General features: G+C 44.9%; 1 protein-coding gene across 1 annotated transcript in view; it reads left to right on the top strand.

Annotated features, from left to right (window-relative positions):
• Positions 1-3,208: 3,208 nt before the first annotated feature.
• The window catches only part of LOC140690476 (uncharacterized), a 78,726-nt gene continuing 68,276 nt past the window's right edge, over positions 3,209-13,658 (top strand). The window contains exons 1-3 of the mRNA XM_072952289.1: positions 3,209-3,475; positions 3,770-4,618; positions 4,855-6,003. Coding sequence (XP_072808390.1) covers positions 3,308-3,475; positions 3,770-4,618; positions 4,855-6,003 — 2,166 coding nt within the window. The 5' untranslated portion in view covers positions 3,209-3,307. The remainder of the gene's footprint in view (positions 3,476-3,769; positions 4,619-4,854; positions 6,004-13,658) is intronic.

The following is a 13,658-nucleotide window of genomic DNA, read 5'->3' as shown; positions in this document are numbered from 1 at the left end:
AATTTTTCTGCATCCCAGCTGGCAAAAATGGCAGTTCTTCTCAGTCTTCAGCTTGAAATCATTGTTAACATACATGGTTAGGTACATCTGCCTAAAAACAAAGGAAAATTCACTGAAGTCACTTTCTGTCATCACTTGCCATGGAAACATTATTTACCTCTACTAATCAGTTTTCCAAAATTCTGGACAACTTCTTATAAATCAGCAGTTCCACTGGTTAGGTCAATACCTCCAAATACCCAGAAGTCCTGATGATCTCCCAGAATAACACATCTGTCTGGAAAGGAAGGCATTCAAAAGAATGACAACTTAGAATGTATTATAAAGAGCAGTAATTTATGTTTTTAAATTAAACTTCCTCCTGCTTGAGTTTCCTCCATAGAAAACATCAAGGTACTGTCTCCTTTTAGAATTTACCTTTTTTTCCCCACATTTAATTATATCACATCAACCAGGAAAAAAATATTAAGAGTTGATTAAGATTTACCTTCTCTTACTCCTGTAATCTTTGTAAAAACAAAATGTTTTAAGACATTTTAAAAAATTCACCAACTCACCAAGTTTCACAGATCCTCAGGTAGTTCTGATTACATCATAAATGCTTGTGACTTTCTTGAAGTTATGAACATGCATTTTAACCTTCCTAGAATTTCACAAAGGGAACAAATTACTTCACATAGAGCATTATGTCTAACAGGTTCCTTCCAATGTTTTATTATAAGTCTCAGAAGTACAGAAAACTGTTTAATAAGATGATAAATTCCCATATGCCCACCACCTAAATTCAATCATTGTTAATACTGTTGAACTATTTGCAAGCGAGTTGTGCAAATCATGACAGTTGTCTCCTATGTATTTAAGAATGCACCTTACGGTGAAATCAAATAAAAAAATCAGTATTTTATATTTTTCCTCCCTCATAGCTCTATTGTTGGTATTTATTTAAACTCCAAAATTATTACTCAACATGAAAAAGAATCTTGTTCTTAGCAATTTTTTTTAAAAAAAAATGTGTATTTGTCCATTTAGAGCTCAAATCAATTAAGGGATATAAGCCCCAGGTGCTTTTTTTTGGTATTTTGACCAGGGAAGATTTCTGTTTCTGACTTTTCTCTTAAACTGTTACTGAAGCTACATGCTCTGTTTTCCTTGTGTCTGTATGTATCTGTTTATAAATCACATTTTTCATTGTGTACCTCTAGAGGGTATTAATACATGAGATAATAAAGTCTCCTATGTTAAAGGAACTCTGTTCTAATTGAGTTAAATAAACACTTTTTAAAAATTCTTATAAAATAAAACTGAACTTCTAATACCTTAAGAGTTCTGAAATTTTAAAACAAGCTTCTTACAGAACTTATAAAATACTTGCAGAATCCAAATTCAAATTGCTAAGGCAAATCATTAATCAACAAGGCTCATTCAACCATTTTAGTTTAATAAAAAACAGCTATCTCCTCTCTGATTCATCAGTGTGAAGTTTCCCTTTCCCTCTACATTTCAAGCCAGTCAAACTAAAGTTCTGATCATGCCATGCTCTTTCCCAGCCCTGCACAAGCTGTCCTCTGCAGCTGGCGTTTACTGCCTGTCTTGATTCCGTGGAAAACTTACTGTTTGTGTAAAATTAAGCTCAATGAGCACATGTTCTGTGGTCATGCCTCCTTAATACCAGAACTGTCTGGGGTTAGTAACAGTAACGACTATGATGGTAGGCGCACTGGGCCATGTAGCAGTTACGCGTTCACCACTGTGACCACTTAACCCTCCCCCGCAGAAGTGATCGGTGAACTTCGCTCCTTTCCCCCTTCTCTCCTACTCCTTCCCTTAAGTTAACCTAGTATTTTGCATGTACAGTGTTTTGACAGTTATCTGAAACACTGTTTTAAACCGTCAGTTGAAAAGGGAAGACAAAATGTTACACCTGGCCCAGAGGAGGAGAGGGGTGGGGAGTGGCTCAGAGAAAGCCGAACAGGACGCGCGGCCCCCGATCACAACACAGCCCTGTTCCTTCCCGAGTTTCGCAGCCGGGAAAGCAGAGGCGTGGGGCCCGGACCGCTTCGGGGCCTTCGTGGGAGGCCGAGGGAGGGACGGAGACCCGCGCAGGGCTGGGGAGGGGCCCGCAGGGACTCACCGTCTGTGCAGCGGCTCCTGACCCACAGCTGGGCGGGCGGCGGTGGCGGTTGAGGCGGCGGTGCCGGCTGAAGGGGCTGAGGCGGCAGCAGTGGAGGTACCGGCTGAGGGGGCCGAGGCGGCGGCGGCGGCTGCGGTGCCGGCTGAGGGGGCTGGGGGGTCGGCGGCTGCGGTGACGGCTGAGGGGGGTGGGCGGGCGGCGGTGGCGGTAGAGGCTGCGGTGCCGGCTGAAGGGGCCGAGGCGGCGGCTGCTGCGGTGCCGGCTGAAGGGGCTGAGCGGCATCGGCGGCGGTCCCGGCTGAAGCGGCGGCGGCTGCGGTGCCAGCTGAGGGGGCTGGGCGGGCGGCGGTGGCGGTAGAGGCTGCGGTGCCGGCTGAAGGGGCTGAGGCGGCATCGGCGGCGTTACCGGCTGAGGCGGCTGTTCCGGCTGAGGGGGCCGAGGCGGCGGCGGCTGCGGTGCCGGCTGAAGGGGCCGAGGCGGCGGCGGCTGCGGTGCCGGCTGAAGGGGCCGAGGCGGCGGCGGCGGCGGTATCGGCTGAAGCGGCGGCGGCTGCGGTGCCAGCTGAGGGGGCTGGGCGGTCGGCGGTGGCGGGTACCGGCTGAAGCGGTGGCGGCTGCGGTGCCGGGTGAGGGGGCTGGGCGGGCGGCGGTGGCGGTAGAGGCTGCGGTGCCGGCTGAAGGGGCTGAGGCGGCATCGGCGGCGTTACCTGCTGAGGCGGCTGTTCCGGCTGAGGGGGCCGAGGCGGCGGCGGCTGCGGTGCCGGCTGAAGGGGCTGAGGCGGCGGCAGCTGCAGTGCAGGCTGAACGGGCTGAAGCGGCGGCGGTTGCGGTGCCGGCTGAGGGGGCTGGGCGGGCGGCGGTGGCGGTAGAGGCTGCGGTGCCGGCTGAAGGGGCCGAGGCGGCGGCTGCTGCGGTGCCGGCTGAAGGGGCTGAAGCGGCGGCGGTTGCGGTGCCGGCTGAGGGGGCTGGGCGGGCGGCGGTGGCGGTAGAGGCTGCGGTGCCGGCTGAAGGGGCTGAGGCGGCATCGGCGGCGTTACCGGCTGAGGCGGCTGTTCCGGTTGAGGGGGCCGAGGCGGCGGCGGCTGCGGTGCCGGCTGAAAGGGCTGAGACGGCGTCGGCGGCCGTGCCTGCTGAGGCGGCATCAGCGCCGGTACCGGCTGAAGCGGTGGCGGCTGCGATGCCGGGTGAGGGGGCTGGAGGTTCGGCGGCTGCGGTGCAGGCTGAGGGGTCCGAGGCGGCGGCGGCTGCGGTGCCGGCTGAGGGGGCTGGGCGGGCGGCGGTGGCGGTAGAGGCTGCGGTGCCGGCTGAAGGGGCTGAGGCGGCATCGGCGGCGTTACCTGCTGAGGTGGCTGTTCCGGCTGAGGGGGCCGAGGCGGCGGCGGCTGCAGTGCCGGCTGAGGGGGCTGAGGCGGCATCGGCGGCGGTCCCGGCTGAAGCGGCGGCGGCTGCGGTGCCAGCTGAGGGGGCTGGGCGGGCGGCGGTGCCGGTAGAGGCTGCGGTGCCGGCTGAAGGGGCCGAGGCGGCGGCGGCGGCGGTATCGGCTGAAGGGGCCGAGGCGGCGGCGGCGGCGGTATCGGCTGAAGCAGCGGCGGCTGCGGTGCCAGCTGAGGGGGCTGGGCGGGCGGCGGTGCCGGTAGAGGCGGCTGTTCCGGCTGAGGGGGCCGAGGCGGCGGCGGCTGCGGTGCCGGCTGAAGGGGCTGAGGCGGCGGCAGCTGCAGTGCCGGCTGAAGGGGCTGAAGCGGCGGCGGTTGCGGTGCCGGCTGAGGGGGCTGGGAGGGCGGCGATGGCGGTTGAGGCTGCGATGCCGGCTGAAGGGGCTGAGACGGCGTCGGCGGCCGTGCCTGCTGAGGCGGCATCGGCGCAGGTACCGGCTGAAGCGGTGGCGGCTGCGGTGCCGGGTGAGGGGGCTGGAGGTTCGGCGGCTGCGGTGCCGGCTGAGGGGGCTGGGCGGGCGGCGGTGGCGGTAGAGGCTGCGATGCCGGCTGAAGGGGCCGAGGCGGCGGCGGCTGCGGTGCTGGCTGAAGGGGCTGAGGCGGCATCGGCGGCGTTACCTGCTGAGGCGGCTGTTCCGGCTGAGGGGGCCGAGGCGGCGGCGGCTGCAGTGCCGGCTGAGGGGGCTGAGGCGGCATCGGCGGCGGTCCCGGCTGAAGCGGCGGCGGCTGCGGTGCCAGCTGAGGGGGCTGGGCGGGCGGCGGTGCCGGTAGAGGCTGCGGTGCCGGCTGAAGGGGCCGAGGCGGCGGCGGCGGTATCGGCTGAAGCAGCGGCGGGTGCGGTGCCAGCTGAGGGGGCTGGGCGGGCGGCGGTGCCGGTAGAGGCTGCGGTGCCGGCTGAAGGGGCTGAGGCGGCGGCAGCTGCAGTGCCGGCTGAAGGGGCTGAAGCGGCGGCGGTTGCGGTGCCGGCTGAGGGGGCTGGGAGGGCGGCGATGGCGGTTGAGGCTGCGATGCCGGCTGAAGGGGCTGAGACGGCGTCGGCGGCCGTGCCTGCTGAGGCGGCATCGGCGCAGGTACCGGCTGAAGCGGTGGCGGCTGCGGTGCCGGGTGAGGGGGCTGGGCGGGCGGCGGTGGCGGTAGAGGCTGCGATGCCGGCTGAAGGGGCCGAGGCGGCGGCGGCTGCGGTGCTGGCTGAAGGGGCTGAGGCGGCATCGGGGCGTTACCTGCTGAGGCGGCTGTTCCGGCTGAGGGGGCCGAGGCGGCGGCGGCTGCAGTGCCGGCTGAGGGGGCTGAGGCGGCATCGGCGCCGGTACCGGCTGAAGCGGTGGCGGCTGCGGTGCCGGGTGAGGGGGCTGGAGGTTCGGCGGCTGAGGTGCCGGCTGAGGGGGCTGGGCGGGCGGCGGTGGCGGTAGAGGCTGCGATGCCGGCTGAAGGGGCCGAGGCGGCGGCGGCTGCGGTGCCGGCTGAAGGGGCTGAGGCGGCGGCGGCGGCGGTACCGGCTGAAGCAGCGGCGGCTGCGTTGCCAGCTGAGGGGGCTGGGCGGGCGGCGGTGGCGGTAGAGGCTGCGGTGCCGGCTGAAGGGGCTGAGGCGGCATCGGCGGCGTTACCTGCTGAGGCGGCTGTTCCGGCTGAGGGGGCCGAGGCGGCGGCGGCTGCAGTGCCGGCTGAGGGGGCTGAGGCGGCATCGGCGGCGTTACCGGCTGAGGCGGCTGTTCCGGCTGAGGGGGCCGAGGCGGCGGCGGCTGCGATGCCGGCTGAAGGGGCTGAGACGGCGTCGGCTGCCGTGCCTGCTGAGGCGGCATCGGCGCCGGTACCGGCTGAAGCGGTGGCGGCTGCGGTGCCGGGTGAGGGGGCTGGAGGTTCGGCGGCTGCGGTGCCGGCTGAGGGGTCCGAGGCGGCGGCGGCTGCGGTGCCGGCTGAGGGGGCTGGGCGGGCGGCGGTGCCGGCTGAAGGGGCTGAGGCGGCATCGGCGGCGGTATCGGCTGAAGGGATGAAGCGGCGGCGGCTGCGATGCCGGCTTAGGGGGCTGAGGCGGCGGCGGCGGCTGCTGGAAGGACTTGAGGGACTCGAAGGCCTTCACCATCTTTTCCAGGGTCGCCATGGCGGCCTCCCGCCACGCGGGGACAGCCCCCGGAGTCGCCGATCCGACCGGCGTCTCTGGTCAGCAGCGGTGGCAGTAAACGGGGCTCGGGGCCGCCAGCAGTTGCGGACCCCAAGCGCGCGGCCATCTTGGAATCGTCCCGACAGTCCCCGCGGCCCTGCGTCCTGCCACGCTCCGCCGATGGGGCGGGGCCGGGCCGCGGGATTGACAGCCAGAGGCAGCGGCCTCCGCCAATGGCTGCCTCGCTCGCCCCTTGGACTCAAAGAGCCGCCACGGCTGCTGGAGTTACTGCCGTTCTTCCCGGCGATGGACGGGGGGTACTACACGGGGATCGGGAGGGCGGTTCGGGGGCGGGGTTGCAAGGCACGGCGAGGAGGGTGGGGAGGGCGGGTGACTTGTGATTGAGGGTCTCTCTTGGCGAGGGGCGTCCCCGGATGACGCATAGCATGTGGCAGGGAGGCCAGGCAGTGGGCTGGGAGCCCGAGACCCCTGCGGGGCGCTTGCCCACCCCGCGGCGCGGGCGGAGGGCCGGCTCGCCGGACAGCCTGCTATAATATGTTGACTGTTACATATTTGGCCTTACCCTTGTTAGTAGCCTCAAATCACTCCTTGTTCACCTTCAGGATCATTATCATAGATATACTTCTGACAATCCTCGTACTTAACTATGTTCCCTCATGCTACAGGGGCATGCACATGCTATTCTCACTCTTAGAAATAATCTTTTACAGATCAATCCCCTACTCCCCTCAAGGGATTTGCCTATCTAATTCCAATCACTCTCATTGCTCAGCTAATTTGTGAATTCATAAAGCCCATTACATTAACATAATTCCTTAACACCATGTAATTCTCCTTTATCACAATTATTAAAGTATACTTTATAATAACATAAAAACTCTTCCATGCATGAAGGTTGATATTCAACAATTAAGTTCACTGTATGAAGTTGTAAGTACATATACTCTATATTATGAAAAATGTTAAGGAATTACATACTATAGTTAAATTCATTCATATTTTTTCATAGAAATATGGAAATATTTATTCCAAGTTGGATCATCACTATATGTGTGTGTGTATATATGTATATATCTTTCATCCTTCATTCACATTATAAGTTCTGATAAAATATTGCCAACAATTAACTTTTATACCAAGGAAGGAAAGAGGAAGGAAAGAAGGAAATGGAGGGGTTTTAGAACTCTTGAGATTGAGACATATTAGATAAAAACTCAGATCTGTACATTTGTATATGATAATTATTTTCCTGAAATTATATAAAAACGCATAAAGAAAACTGAAAGCTAAATATAAAATTATTTACAACCCAAATTTGAGGTTAATTTATATCTTCAAATGATATGCATTTTTTTAAATTTAATACTACACTGTTCCATTGCTATAATCAAATTCATAAACAGAAAACTATATATGATATATAATCCTCTCACCATTTATAACATCTCTGAAAGCATTTTTGAAGTAGAATATTTTATATTTAAAGTTTTTATCATTAGAAAGGCTTTGAATATTTTAACACTATTAGATTTAATTTACTTCATCGTATTATTTTTTCCAATACATGTGAAATAATATCTTATATGGTTTTGATTCATTCTTTAAGTAGTTTGTTAATATTGTGTAATAAGTGAATTCATGGAATATTGTTATAGAGTTAGACATTTTTATTTGAAGATGTCATCTTTTGTAGTATAATAATAAGGCCATTATTGTAGGAATGTGAAGGAGTTAGACATTGCTTTTAGTAAAATCATCACTCTAACGGGCATATTGGCAATAGCAGCATGCGGTTAAGATCATGTCAATTTTTTGTAAATCTTTAACAAATTCTGAAATCACTCTGGTTGCTTGCAAATTTATAAAACACAATTACTTAATGGAAGAACAAGGCTGTAGTCAGTGCATGACAAAGGAATGCTGCTTAATAAATAAGTGAGAAGAATTAAGTTTAATTCAAGGAAAGCAGCATTCTTAAAATATTTTGAATTGATTCGAGAAACAGATTTTATGATTATTTAGCAGAGCTTATATAGACATTTATGTGTGTGTATGTATCCTTCATCTCTGTATCAATTCAAATAAGATTTTGCCAAAAAAATAAATTTTAGAGCCAAAAATACCAATCAAAAAGAAAGAAAAGAAGAGGGAAGGAAAGCAGGAAGGCAACTTAACATCAAAAAATTTCATCATTATTTAGAGTAAAGATCTATATCAACTAAACATTTGTATTGTGACCTCCACATTCCACTAAAACTTATGCCATTTACCTACAAATATAAGCTTTTATTTGCTTCTACAATAAATAATACATAAATTTAATGAAACTGCAGCTCAAAAGACGGAAATAGCATTAGAAATTCAGTCATCCAGTGCAGTAGCTAAAGCATGGGTATGACCTGACTCTAAGCAATCAGAGAACAACCAAGAAAATGTGCCAAACTGTTGGATATCCAGATTTGTTCCCAGGGCAGGGAAATAGGCATATCAAGATAAGTAAAAGAATGTACCATGTTTAAAGCTTAATTATAATGCAAAATAGATATATATCTATATCTATTTCAAAATGTTAAATTTAAAAGTGGACCAGAAAAAAAACAAATAACAAAATTACTTCTATAGAGAAAACAAAGAATAGCCTTGTCTTCTTCTATTAAAGACTGACTAGCCACCAAATATTATGGAAATAGCTATAAAGCTTTAAGAAAAAATATTATAATTCTATAATTGTGTTACCACTAATGTTGTTATGTTTGTAGTTAAGCCAAAGTAATACCAAGACATTCAAAGAATCAGAAGGAATGGTAACTATATATTTATCCTAAAAAATAAATATAAATACTAAGTAAAGGATACATTTTTTAAAATTTAAGAAGTACGATATGATTATATAAATGCTATGTTAAAGGGTATTGAATCTACAGGTAGACAAAATAAGGATCACGTCTATTTTGAAAATATTTCAAAATAAATGCCAATAAATAAAAGTAATTCTTAAAATGATACTTCCGTCTAACTTGTTTGATTTTGTAAATGCATGTTACTTTATATCAATTTGCATTATTGATTATTATATGGTTAATAACACAGATACAATTAAAAGAAAATTATAAAAAGTTGAGATAGCAAAAATAACTTTCTTTTCTAATATTTACAAATAAAAGTTTTAACAGTGAATTTTTATCAATCATAAGTCTTTATATTTTAAGTATAATATAAAATTATAATGGAGAAAAAAGTAAGCAAAAAATGATTCAAATAAAAATGTTAAGGGGAATAATCGTTTATAACATTTGCCAGCTACCTCTGCTTGGTACTATATCCAATCACAAGCCACTGTAGCCGCTGACCTCCATCACTCCCTAAAAGTTCACAGTGGAGATCAGGAATGGAGCACTTTGTGCTGTGGGGAAACTGACAAAATAGAGCTTCAGATAGATGTTTTCAGGAGAAGATTTTATAAGCCCCAATTCTTGCATCTCCTTATATCTAGAAGAGCACAAAATTCATTAATGGTGACGTCTGCTCCTCATAACTGGCCAAAGAACTCAATGTGTGTTTGATTGCACGTAATCCCCTTCACTAAAATTACATATATAATATTGAATTTCCCCCTGCCTCTTCAGAAAAGGTCCTCAGAGCCATCTGAGGTGCTGTCTCCTAGATTATAGTCCTCATTTTGCCCCAAATAAAACTTAATCCACAACTCTCATGTTATACAATTTTATTTTAGTAAACAGCATGTATATTAAAATAGTTCAAAACATTGATGTAACAATTGGTGAAAAGATACCTCTGCCTATATAATTTCAAATTGAAATAAAAAAAAAAACTGGGCCACCATGATAATTAATCTGTGTAAGGAGAGACATTTTCAGCATGATGAAAGGAAGATAAATCACTCTAAGCTTAAAACTATGCATCTGGACAAATTAGCAGTTGTGAGAGTAATAACCAAATATACTTCTAGAAATAAAAAGGATGAAAAAAAATTTACACCCAGACATCTTCACAGAGAGAATTTCTGGAGGATGTACTTCAGCCCAGTCTGCTTGATGATCCATGAACTGGTCCAACACAGACGGGAAGGAGACCATAGAAAGAAGCAGAGCCCTGCAGCTTAGTGGGCAGCAGGTTTTATCAGCAAGATAACTTAATTATGAGACTTGTCTTAAGCAGCCACAAGAGTCTCCCTGCAACCCCACCAGAATCTTAAAAGTTTATATAGAAGCCTTAAAATACTGTCCGATGGTCTCGGCAACAAGCACATTACTGTCGCAAGGCTGAGTACTTGGTGGGACTTCTGCAGGGAAGGCAAGCGAAACACATTCCAGTAGTCATGTCCTCTTGATGATCCCTTCAAGACTGATCCCTATCAGGTATAAGTAGTGGGGAAAAAGAAGAAAAGGAAAACAGAGTTAATGACTTCTTGGATATGTAAAACATTTTAAAATTTCTGTGCAAAATTTATAATTAAAATAATGAGTATATTTTTAATGATAGCATTCTGGAAGTCTCTATATCAAAGATTAAATTTAGTTAATTATGGGCTTGTGAGTAATATTTTTTCTGTTTCTATATTTCATAATCTATATTATTCACTAAAGATTTTTAATAATTTAATTACAAAGTTAAAATCATTTCAAATGTATAAATAAAGAGATATTAGAATGGTTATTTTAATAGAAAAATTACAGTGTGAAGCATTAAAAACAATGTAACAACATCAGTAAAGCTGAGTAATTATATTTCTTATGGTTTTCACAAATAAAATGTTACTTTGTTATTAATAATTATATTTACAGTCTTTGAAAACAATCAGGGATTCTCAATATAGAATGTCTAATGTTCATAAAGCAAAATTGTGTGCATAATTTGATTCTAGGACAAAAATATACATATATATAATATACACACACATAATACCCAGGAATTACATACAAAAAAGAATGTTTAATTCTTTATTTGTTACATTACAGTAAGATTTGATTATATTTTTTATTTGCATTTCTAAATTATGAAACATTTGATACATACAGGTTATGATTATAAAATATTTATCCATTACTCTACCACCCAAACTGAGAAATAAAACATGACATTTCCAATATATTTACCCTTGCTCATTTATGTTGCTTAAAACTAAAACTGATATAACTACATTTTATAGTAATAGGTATTTCTTTCTGGTGTTTCTTTTTCTATATTTTTATTTTCAATAATTTTTGCAGCATGTTTAAGTGTTCCTCTTGCAAATATCCTAGAGATTCCCCCCAAATATCTGAGAATTTATGCATTTTAATGTCTTTTAATAGGGAAATTGACTTAATTTAGGCTTATCCATATGTATTATTGACTAATTTATTTATGACTTTATTTTGTTTTCCACATATAACTTTGTTCATTAATTTTCTTTTTTTTGAGTGACTTTCTTTTGTTTTTCCTTCAGATGCGTTTTTCAGGCATTAAACACCTCATTCATTATACCACTGAAGATAATTTCATTTATTTCATACTTGTATAATATTTTGGCCTTTTCTAGATTTTAAAATTCAGGATGACTTTTCTACAAAGCATACATTTCAAGAAGCTGTCTTCTAATCCAGTTTTGCCAATATTATATAAAAAACAACCTGTTTATTGTTATTTTCTGATAGTTATTATTCTATCCTACACAAGGATAGTTAAATTTTTTCTAATTATATATTTTTATATATATTTTCTACTTTATATCAAGAAAATAGTCATGTTAACTGTTTTTTATATTATAAGTTCATTATGGTATTTTGCTCCATCTTTGGAAATTAGTTTCTGCTATTTAAAGGATTATCTAGTCCATATTTTGACTTTGTTCACTTTACTTTTTGATATACCATCAAAGGCATGATCAATGAAAGGAATAATTTCTAAGCTGAACTTTAAAAAAAATTACAATTTGTTTTCTTTGCAAAAGACATTGTCAAAAGAATGATAAGACGCCACAGATTGGGAGGATGCATATTCAAAAGATATATCTGATAAAAGGCTATTAGCCAAAATATACAAAGAATTCTAAAAAGCTCAACAATAGAACATTAAACAACCTGATTTAAAAAATGAGCAAATTACCTGAGCAGATACCTCACCAAGGATGATGACAGATAACAAACATACGAAAATATGTTCAGCATTGTATGCCATTAGGAAACTACAAATTAAAACAAGAAGATACTACTACATACCTATTAGACTAACCAAATGTAGAACACTGACAACACCAAACATCCTGCCAAGATGTAGAGCAACAGGAACTCTTACTTATTGCTGATGGAAATACAAAATGATTAAAACAGTTCGGAAAGTAGTTTGGCAGTTTCTTACAAAACTAAATGTGCTCTTACCATAAAATCCTTCAAGTCTACTCTTTACAGTTTACCTAAAGGAGCTGAAAACTATGTCCACATGAGAACCTACACAAGGATATTTACATCAGATTTGTTTGTAATTATCAAAACATGGAAGCAACAAAAAATCCTTCAGTAGGAGAATGGATAAACCATAGAACAATCAGACAATGGATTATTATTCAGTGCTGAAAATAAATGAGCTATTAAGCCATAAAAAGATAATATAGATCCTTAAATGTATAATGATAAGTGAAAGAAGCCAATCTACAAAGGCTATGTATTATATGATTCCAACCTCATGATATTCTGGAAAAAACAATACTATGGAGATAATAAAAAGATGAAAAGTTGCTAAGTGTTATGAGAAAGGGAAGATTGATTAGGTAAAGCATAGAGGATTTTTAGGGCAGTGAAACAATTGTGTGTGGTACTGTAACAGTGGATAAATACCATTGTACACTTGTCCAGACACATAGAGTATTCAACACCAAGAGTGAGTCCAAAGGTAATTATGAGTGATTATAATGTGCCAGTGTAGATAAGTATATATTTATATATGCTGCTGGGTCCTATAGATCCCAGGACATGGGCTTTCTCTGGGAAGAATGATTGTTGCATCAGGGTCTTGGTCCTCTCACATATGTAGATATAGGGTAGACTGACAAAAAAAGAATGTCTGGATACTGAGAAACTCAAAATTAAAGTGAGAAGATTTACAATAATAAAAACCAACTAATCCCTTGAAGATTTCTAGATTAATTAGACAAAAAAGAACAGGGAGGACTTTCTTATAGAGTTTCCAACCTTTGTCTAACAATTTGTACACCTCACAGAATATATATTTTTAAATGTACATATAAAAATGACAAAAAATAACTATATAGTAAGTCAGAAAGGAAGTGTCCACAAATTTCATGATGCTAAAGTTGTACTATTTTTATAAAAATAAGTAAGATAAAATTTAAACAACAAAAATGGCTAATTGTCTGGCTAACTGAAATTTATCAACCTTCTTTTTGAAATTAACTAAAACATGTACTTTATTATTAAAGCCCTTAATGTGCTTTTATTTTATCCTATTTACCTCTCTTTCTTCACTATGGAGTATCCTGAGATTTTAAAATGCATTCTCCTGCTTTTCTTTATAATTTCTTGAACACACTTATATATCAATAAAATGATATCATTTAGTTTAAGTTGCCATTTATATTTATTAAATGTTATATTGTTGTTCAATTTCCCCTGAAACATTCTCTTTACTGCAATATTTATATTTAGAATTATTAATTTTTATAAAACTGTAATTTTTAGAATGCAACTTAAAAATTACTCCATTAATCCATTTTCCAAAAAGTGGATGTTTGAGTTATTTATGATGTTTGATTACTATAAGCAATGATGTTATAAACATACTTGTATATTTATCTTGGTGCACACTGAACACAGGCAGAAGGTTGAAGGTAACTTAGGAAAGAAATTGCTAGAGTTTGTGTGTTGAAACCTTTAATTTATAAGGATATTATAATTTTCTGAAGTTAATGTAATAGAGGAGAAAAAATCTGACTCTATATTAGATCTGTTCCTTTAGCT

Source organism: Vicugna pacos, chromosome 30 (genome assembly GCF_048564905.1).
Source record: "Vicugna pacos chromosome 30, VicPac4, whole genome shotgun sequence".
Lineage (NCBI taxonomy): Eukaryota > Metazoa > Chordata > Mammalia > Artiodactyla > Camelidae > Vicugna > Vicugna pacos.
This window is presented reverse-complemented; position numbering and strand designations above follow the sequence as displayed.